Source organism: Nannospalax galili, unplaced genomic scaffold, assembly GCF_000622305.1.
Source record: "Nannospalax galili isolate Female #2095 unplaced genomic scaffold, S.galili_v1.0 scaffold60, whole genome shotgun sequence".
NCBI lineage: Eukaryota > Metazoa > Chordata > Mammalia > Rodentia > Spalacidae > Nannospalax > Nannospalax galili.
The window spans coordinates 950611-959929 of NW_008346989.1; the positions used below are offsets into that span (position 1 = coordinate 950611).

At 45.1% G+C, this 9319-nt stretch overlaps 1 protein-coding gene across 1 annotated transcript in view; it reads right to left on the minus strand.

Moving 5' to 3' along the window:
* The window catches only part of Wdr27 (WD repeat domain 27), a 126088-nt gene that overhangs the window by 108317 nt on the left and 8452 nt on the right, over nt 1-9319 (minus strand). Inside the window, 10 exon segments of the mRNA XM_029568472.1 lie at nt 1058-1143; nt 1559-1608; nt 1610-1678; nt 1918-2193; nt 3211-3313; nt 4092-4180; nt 5273-5418; nt 5807-5927; nt 6720-6790; nt 7978-8029. Coding sequence (XP_029424332.1) covers nt 1058-1143; nt 1559-1608; nt 1610-1678; nt 1918-2193; nt 3211-3313; nt 4092-4180; nt 5273-5418; nt 5807-5927; nt 6720-6790; nt 7978-8029 — 1063 coding nt within the window.

Genomic DNA, 9319 nt, shown 5'->3' on the forward strand with positions numbered 1-9319 from the left:
CGGAGGGCTGTGCTATAGACTTACCTCAAGAGGCCTGAGGATAGGAGTGCAGGCTAGGAGAGTTAGCCGGTGGTGCAGGTCCAGGGGAGCAGAGAGAGGTGAGGGCGGGGCCTGGTCCAGAAGCGGTGCTCCTGGGGCCCAAGAAAGGCACTAAGTTGGTCTGGGTGAAAAGGATAAGGAAGCAGTATTGGTTCCCCAGGTGTCTGGGGCCCCAAGACTAGGAATGGCACAGGGCCCAAACTAGGAGTAGAGAACAGCGGGGGAGATGGAAGGGTGAATGTGGCTGGGTGAGTCAAGGCACGGAGAGCTGCGCTATGGACTTACCCCAAGTGGCCTGAGGATAGGAGCCGAGCCTTGATCTTCTTAATCAAGTCAACCAAAAGGTTAAATAAGGCTATGGGTTTAGATTGAAATTAATTTGAATTTAGATTCAAAAGAAGGAACATCAATGATTTGTACAATATAAAGAACTGGAACACGATGAAGTCTACCATCTTAAAATGGAAGCTAACTTTTAAAATATTTTTAAAGTAACATGAGGACAGTTTGATTACAATTAACAACAAACCAAACAATACTGATATTGAGATAATACTAAACATATGGCCTAATACAATAAATCAAGGAATTGCTGCTAGCTGTGGCAGAATACCATTGTGGCTATATGTTTCAGAAATATACGCTTTAGTGTACAGGGAGAGATAGCACGCTAAGCAACCACTGAGAATCTGCCACACACACCATGTGAAGCCCAAACAAACACACTGAAGCATACAAAGTAAAATGCAGAACCACCAAGGGTCTACCTCACCCAACACTGCAAGTCCCCCAAGAAGCCTCATCAGCATTAAAGCATGTCCTTGAACTATGTGCATTATGCCCAACTCGGGAAGAAAAGTACTGAACATATCCCTCCACAGGTACTGTGCAAAAAAATGAGAGGGGAGAGGAAGAAGCATGGGATCTATATTGTGGCAGACGTGACTTTACAAAGTGGCACGGCCATGCTGACTAGTGCGGACCTCTGCATGTGTGCTCCAAGGCATGTTGTACTTACCAGGGCCTTTTACATTAGCAGGTTTAAGACATTTTCCCTTAACCATTCCAAAATACAGTGGAGAAGATGGTAGGACACAGGAACCAAAATAAAAATAATCATACCATGACAGCAAACAGTGATATGGTGGAACTATTTTAATGAAGCATTCATTTTAAGGACAGGGTCAGTGATTAACTCATTCAAATATAAGTATACATTATTTGGAAATTAAAACTATCAAGGTTATTATCCTAATGAGCAAATATTAAGGTACTTTAATAAAAGTGCTATTTTATAATTTACATTCCATTTTTAAATAAACTGATAGTTCATGTTAACTATGAAACATTTAGTTTTAATCAAGATAAAAATGGTAGCATGAACAATTAGTTCTTTCATGCAGTGTCAGTTGAGAGGTTTCCTTAATTTTACCTGTGTGCCTCCACATGAAAAGAAATCTGAAAAGCTGTTAATTGGTAAGCAGCCACATAGCTGCTATACACAAAAGGGTGATACCCTGCCAGCACGGAGAGTATCTTCCCTGGACCAGGGCATCTCTGAGAGTTCAGGCAGAGTAGTCAGGCTGATTTCTAACACAGCAATCTTATTCCCAAACATGGAGGTGAGTATCCACATTGCCTGTGGAGATAGTCATGATTAAAGTGTGGTTAGACCGAGAAGTCTGTACAGAAACCACATCTCTCCAGTTGTAAACACAGCTTTAGCAGTTAGACCTGCTCCATGTGTGTTAACAGGGGAGAGCCGTGTACAGTAAGAAAGAATTTCACATATGAAATCTCAGGAAGCCTACTGTTAACAATGGCACAACAAAGAGGCACATTTGACAGAACCACTCAGAGCTCAGGTTTGCCACTTACCTTGGAGCTGGTGGCCTCACTCATCACTGTGCAGGACCCACCAACTTGGACACTCAGGTTCTGAAAATCTTGATTTTCATCAAAGACAAATAGACAATGCTTAAGAGGTAAGTAAAGAAAAATAAGAAGCTGACTCATTTGTTTAAGTGCCACCAACACACTAAGCACAGCCCACAACTGGGGACACAACAGGGAAAGAGATGGGTCCTTTGTTACACATTCAGCTTGGGGGAATCCAGACATGAGCCAGAGTACCACCACACAGGGAGAGCAAGGCTGTGAGCATTAGCAAGAGTGGAGTTTGTAACCAGAACCCACAGCTGGGAGGAAGAAAGACAGTGACACAGCCTCTCAGGGACAAGCTGGAGGAACCAGGCAAAGCAAGGAGAAGCCACACGTTCACCCTGCCAAAGACTGTAGAAGTCCAGAAATGAAAGGAAAGCCATGTTCTCAGAGCATTTGATGAGAGCAGAGGGGCTATGGAGGAGAGGGCCAAGCAAAAGGGCTCCTGCTCACCATGAAAACCACGGAAGCCTCAGAATCTACAGTGACAACCAAGTTCACACCTAGGAGAACTACCTGTGTCCCATACAGAGAGAAGGAAACAGAGGCAGACAACGGCAGGCGAGAGCTGGAGGTTGTGGGGTATAGGTAACTGTTCTATCTTTCTAGGGCTGGGGATATGGGTAACTGTTCCTAAGTTTCTGCGGGGGAAAGACTGAGGAAGAACTCAGGGGTAGACAGAGGGACTCCTGTAAGTTGTCTAGACACATGTCAAGTGCTCAGAAGGAACTGTCAGCAGTGCTAACAGAAGTATATGTGAGGGAAAAGGCCTGTGGAAGCCTGTGTAGGAGCCAGAACTACAGGGAAGGAGGACCTCACAGAAGACAGGCACACAAGGGTGGAGGGGGGTCTTTAAAAGAGCCTAACACATGGATGAAGGGAGAGCTTCACATAATCCCAACACACAAGGATGGTTTGAGGACCGTGCAGAATCCTGAGCTATGAGGATGGAGGGGGAAACTCACAGGAGCCTGACACTCACACTTGAGGGGTGGAGGGACCCACCTATGCTCAACATCCCTAAAGAGCAGAACTGAAGTCGTGCCTTCAGATTCAGCAGTACAGAGGTTACTGATGACCTGAGCAAGTGCCATGTTGGTTATGATTAACCTGTCCTCAATTTCAAATGGTGGGGCTTTCTACCCCAAACCTTTACTGTGCCATCTATTCTAGGAAAACTATCAAGTTGTAAGAGACAGACTTCCAAGATTACCGAACTCATATTCTTACCTTGAAATGTAAAGCAGCTTCCAATTCAAAGTTTGCCAAGTTAAATATGAATAAAGCAGTCGAGCTTCCAATCCACAGGCATTTGGCATACTCCAAAGAAAATCTTAAAAAAAAAAAAAAGAAAGAAAGAAATAGTCTTCCTTCAGGTTAGCTCCTAACACCTCCCAGCATCCTCCTACTTCACCCTCTACTTCTCCACCAATGGCAGCAGAGCACTCTTTACCACAGTTAAACTGGAATTTTGTGCTGAATACTCAAGGCCGCCGCTCCTATCTACTGGAGACAAGCTCCAACGGCCGCAGCATGGCCACAGCTAAGCTATGACCTGTGGGGGGGGGGGTTCTTCTCTACAAAAGAAGTTGATGGCTAAGTCATTCAGGAGCTGATGATGTGATGATCTGGGCATGTGCTCAGCCTGATGCCACCTTGGTCCTTAGACCTAAAGGTGCTACCACATACTTTTGTAAAGGCAGAGATAAGCTCAGAGAAGAGCTACCTGCCCCATAGTGGCAGAGCACATCAAAACGCAAACATAGGTCTGTCGCTATCAATAAGCCTCATTCAAGCTAGATTAGAATCAGAAATTCTCTCCCAGCTGGAACTTGCTCTCCCATTTCCCTCGAACACTTGAGCAGCTGCCAGCCTCATCAATGAAGCAGTCAGCAGGCATTGCTTCCTCAGACCCATGCTACAACCAGCTCTGCCCCATGCTGCCTGACAAGTCACAGGAAACAGGAATCAGTAGTATAATGTTAGATTTTCCCCTACAGGAGCTCCCACTGCTCTGAGGTAGAACAGGAGGAGTCCTGTGTGTCCAGTCCTAGAACCAGCCCCACAGCACAAGGCCAGCCTTGTCCCTGTTTTGCCCCCATGCCTTTTACCTGCAGGGAGTGCTCTGTTCCCTGGCCCGGCAATGCAGAGCTTGCATTTCTGAGCTCTCTTCCATCTCAATCAACCTCTCCATATACAGCTGAATTCACAAACACTAAGGCTGCCCAGCTTTCTCAGGAGGAAAAGTAAGTTTTCAGAAAATGCCTCCTTATGTTCCCAATATTTCTATCATCAAAGAAATAAATGAGTAGAATTCATTTGAGATCAATATAAATGAATGACACATGGAACAGTAGGGAGGCAGGAGAGTTCAGAGGTAGGACTCTCGTGCCCCAGTCTAAAAAAGGCCACAACAAAGGTAACCATCTGCCTACAGTTCAGAAATAAAATTAATACATCTACTTATTTTTACCAGAGGCTTGAATAAAACTGATCAAATTTATCAAATCTAAGACTTAAAATGTATAATTCCGGGAACACTTACAATCAATCCTAATGACAGACATGAACTTGGTATTTGTTTTAAGTATTCTGCCTTAACCCAATGCTCAGTTAAGGAACTCGGAAGACTTCTGCCCATGGCTTTGGCCCCATTCATCATACATCCACTCCACACTGGGAGTCTGATAGGCAGGGAAGATCACAGTGCACCAGGCTCAGGACAGACAGTGCTGCTTCAGCCTCTTCCCCTTCATCCATCTCATTTCTGGAGTGGTACTGACTGCTTTCTAGAGAACAGAGTTACTGATAATCTGAAGAGAAACTGCTTATCAATCAAAATTAATAGAAAAGAACCAACTCAGGGATGTTTCAGAAAGAACATGTTCCTACAATGAATCCTGAGTCAGAAAAACACTTAGGCTTGAACACTGAAAAATGGGCTGAAAATAAAATTTGCACCCCAGATTCTGAGTCTGTATATGGGAATGGGAAGAGTCCATGAAAAGAGGTTAACTCCACAGTTCCTAAAATGGATCTAAGGTGAACCTAAAGAATGAGTAGTTGTAAGAAAAATAGCAAATGCATTAGAAAAAAAAAAACAGTTATACTGGATAGGAAAGCAATTTCTGACCTAATAGAAAAACAAAACATTTAAAAGCATACAAAACTACCAACTAAAGAAGGAAAGACTACAAATGTGTAAGGAGGCAGAGGGCAAGAAAACCAACACCAACTACCCAGGCCCTCAACCTCACTGACACCAGAAAATATTTTCTGGCCCATTGCCAACACTTTTGGTGACCAATGACAGGTGAACAGAGATGTAGGGAACTGTGGACAAGCAGGAGCAGAGCATATGAGGCGCTGGAGGTGGAGGTGGAGGTAGGATCTGTGAGGTGAAGAATACAGGTGAGGAGCTGGAGGTGGAGGTGGGACCTAAGACACGAAGGACAAGATGGGTCGGCACATGAAGCTGAAATAGCTCCCTGGGGAGCAGTGTAGCAGCCTGTTCAGAGGCATCATTCCTGATACTGGAAGGCCTATCCTCATGGGCTCCTGATCTCATGACAACAACCCAAAGGTTTATGTCCTCCTGACCTCTGAGCCTCTGTCCCCCATGCAGCAGCACTTTTGTCTGTGAGTCAGTCTCCAGCCTGGGGCACAGGACCTACAGGGCTCAGTGGTATCAGAGGTCACAATGCTCAGCCTTTCCCAAATCAGGAACTTCCCCTGTTTCCCTCACCACCCTGTCTAACAGAGGCCCTGATGTGTGCCCTTGAATGCTGTGTCCATGTAGGCAGCCTTTTGGGCCCAAGCAGCACACCTGGCAGGCTACACGGTACAGCCTTCAAACTTCGGGTGGATAAAGTCTCACGTTTCTTCATTAGGTCCACATGTGCCACATGGTGGTAGTGACGTCTCTCTGTCAAACTGAAGATCCACAGCTACAAAAGCAAAACACATAGACATGTTATCTCTTGCAACTAGTGATACATATTATGAAAAGGCAGTAAAACCCAGACAGGAAAGTGAGTTTAGAGTAGATAATTCATGTACAATGTGCCCCTGGCCTGCCCTAAGATACTTTGGACTCTCATCCTAAATGACATTCTTAAGACTTCTTCTCTGTGAAAGCCCCACAGCCTCAGATCACCTACTCCCAAGGTTCAGAACCTAAGGTCAGGCACAGCTATAACCCATTGCCATACAGGTTTCCTCAAGACATACCACCTATGGTTACACCCAGACCTTGCCTCTGAGCCATAAGCACTTCTACCATGTCACTGGGTACCAACACACAGGACAATAGCAGTTCTGCTTATGAAGAAGAAAATAAACTATCTTGGCTTCCAAAAGTATTTCTTTGTCATATTCATATCAGCAGCACCTTTAGCCATGCCTGTGAAATAAACCTAAAGGGTCCAGACTATGAAAAAACTTTAACATAAGTATCTTCAATTTTAAAAATCATAAAGCTGATAGTAAGGGTTGAGCAAGTGGCTCTCGACTTTTGCTATATTCAAGTACCATGTGGCACTTTCAGAAGATATAGATCAGAGGCCATTTTACAGACCAACAAGCCCCCAAGGCCCCACCACAGTGCTGAGATGCACAGTGAGACACAGCCCAGCAGTGAAACACACTGCAGGTGACAATATAGCACAGAGACAGAGACCTGGGTACATGCTCATGTTCAACAATGCTTTAAACTCACATGCAACTGCATGGGGTCTTACCTGGCCATCAGCAGACCCAGTAACCAGCTTCTGGTTTTCCTCATGAATAAATAAACTCAGGAGAGGATATGCTGTGGAGGGAGTAGAGGTCAGTCAGCATGGACAGTGCTTCTTCCAGTAGATTTAGTACTGTTCTGAAGCAATTTTCATACAGGAGGAAAAAATTTTAAGTGAATCCAAATTTGGAAAACTCCATGAGCAAGAGAGAATGAAGGAAGTTGTCCCAATAAAAAGCACTATGGCTGTGAATTAGGGCCAGCTGCTGGCAGAGCCTGGTGTGAGTCCATCCCATCCACCCAGCCTGTGCAGGTCCAGAGCAACTGCCAACAGCCTTTTGACCTGTAGGAAGGCAGGTCTGCTGAGCCAGCACCTCCCACAGGGCAGAACAGAGACTGTTGGCCAGGAACAATGAACTCAAGGACTTAATGATGAAAAGAGTGATTAAATGGATGTCTTACTTCTTTAAAATTTTCAGCCTAAAATTTCTTTCACTTTAAACTTAGTCTAAGCTATCAAGAATTTGGAATTAGGTAAACAGAAGTTTGAAAACACTGAATGCCATAATTTAGCAATAAATGGCATCCAAGGTGAGTCTAGAGTGGTGTTCCTCAGTCAAATTTCTCCACAAGATTGACTTCAGAAAAATCCAGTTTCCATATAATGTGCTTCTACACATGGGCAAAATGTGCCCCAGAAGTCTCTCTCTCTCTCTCTCTCTCTCTCTCTCTCTCTCTCCAAATGTTAGAGAGAAAATGTACAAACCAGAAGACCAGAAGACCTACAGTAGAAATCAGCCACACACACCTGTGTAACCAGTTATTGACTTCATTTCCCAACAAAAAGACCTTTGAGAAAAGCACACAATTACCCTAGAATTCATAAGGTGAACAAATGCTTCCAGTCTAACCAATGGGTGTCATGCTGCCTGCTCCTTATCACTCACTGGTGAAGAGGGTCTGCCCTCCTAATTCCTCTGGCTTTGGAACTCTCCCAGGGAAGCAAAGGGCTCTGCATTGGGTACTTATTTGAGAGCCAGCATACTCTACATACTTTATTGAATGTAAGTTAAAAACTTTAGGGACATTAACAGTGAAGGGCAGTCATCCCTCGGATGGAAGAGAGTAAGTGGCTATGAATGGGTGAGGCTGATGGACTCAAACCACTGGCTGTCCACCTCCACCTCTGCAATAATAGACACACCGAGATAATTTTATTACACAGCCTACTCACCAAGAATGTAGAAGATTCTTTCATTTACCTGTTAAGATGGATGAACTGTATATTAATGATCCCACAAAATGGTCCCAGACCTTTGAACAAAAGACATTTCTTTTAAAAGAGGTAAAAATATTGCCATTATTGATAAACCATGAACTACATGTTATAGAATTAAAAATTAATCTATGTAAATGTGCTGGATAGCTTTAGTGTCAACTTAACACACCTGGGTTGAGGGAGCCTCACTTGGGGAATTGCCTCCATAGGACTGGCCTGTGGCCATGTCTGTGGGGCATTTTCTTGATTGTTGAGTGATGTGGGAGGGCCCAGCCCACTGTGGGTAGTGCCACCCCTGGGCAGATGGGCCTGTGTTGGATAAGAGAGCAAGCTGAGCAGGGACCAGGGGAACAAGTGAGTAAGCAGCACTCCTCCATGGCCTGTGCTCCAGCTCCTGCTTCCAGGTTCCTCCCCTGAGTTCCTACCTTGGGCTCCCTGATGAACTGCGACCTGGGAGATGTAAGCTGAATAAACGCTTTCCTCCCCAAGTTGGTATTGGTCAGAGTATTTTGTCACAGCAATGAAGAACAAACTAGGACAGAAATTGGTACCAGAGAGTGGGATATTGCTGTGAAAGACCTGACCTTGGTGTTTTTGGAACTTTGGGCTGGAAAAGCCATTGCGTGCTCAGAGTTTGTTGCTGTGGAGCTTGGAACAGTTATGCTGAAACAGTTGTAGACGATGGAGGCCTGGCTTGTGAAGCTTCAAAGGGAAGCGGAGACCATCAGGCCTGTTTGCTAGAGATTTTAGATTGAGAACCTGTGGGTTATGGTTGGCTGGGGCTGAAGAATCAGCTGTGATTAAGAAGAGACCAGAACCTGAAGCAAAACCTTTGCTTTACTGGGACAATTGATGCTGGTTAGCTGGGGTTGAAAAATCAGCTGTAAGTAACAAGAGACCAGCATCACTGTGGTGGAGTCTTCTGGGAAGTAGTTCCTTAGGGTCAGCACACAGAGGTGACCCGCACCTCTATTTCAAGCTGGAAGCAGGACTTGGTAATGTGTAAGAGTCTCCTGCATGGTTCTGGTGTTGAAAGCGTGAAGGGGTCATAGAGAGCAGCTGAAGCTTGGCACTCTGAGAGGCCAGGAGAGGCCATGGGTGAAAGTGCAGCTTCAGTTGCAGTTAAGACCCCAGGATTGAAGGGGTCATGGAGAGAAACTGAGGCTTTGCACCCCAAGAGGCAAGAAGAGGCCATTGGTGAAGGTGTAGCCTCAGTTTCAGTGGCGACCCCAGCTTTTTGGAGATGCCAAGACCATGGGATGACCACCAAGGACAGCAGTAGGTGTGGAATGGAGCTGGCCTGGGTCTGTGAGATGAGCTGTGTG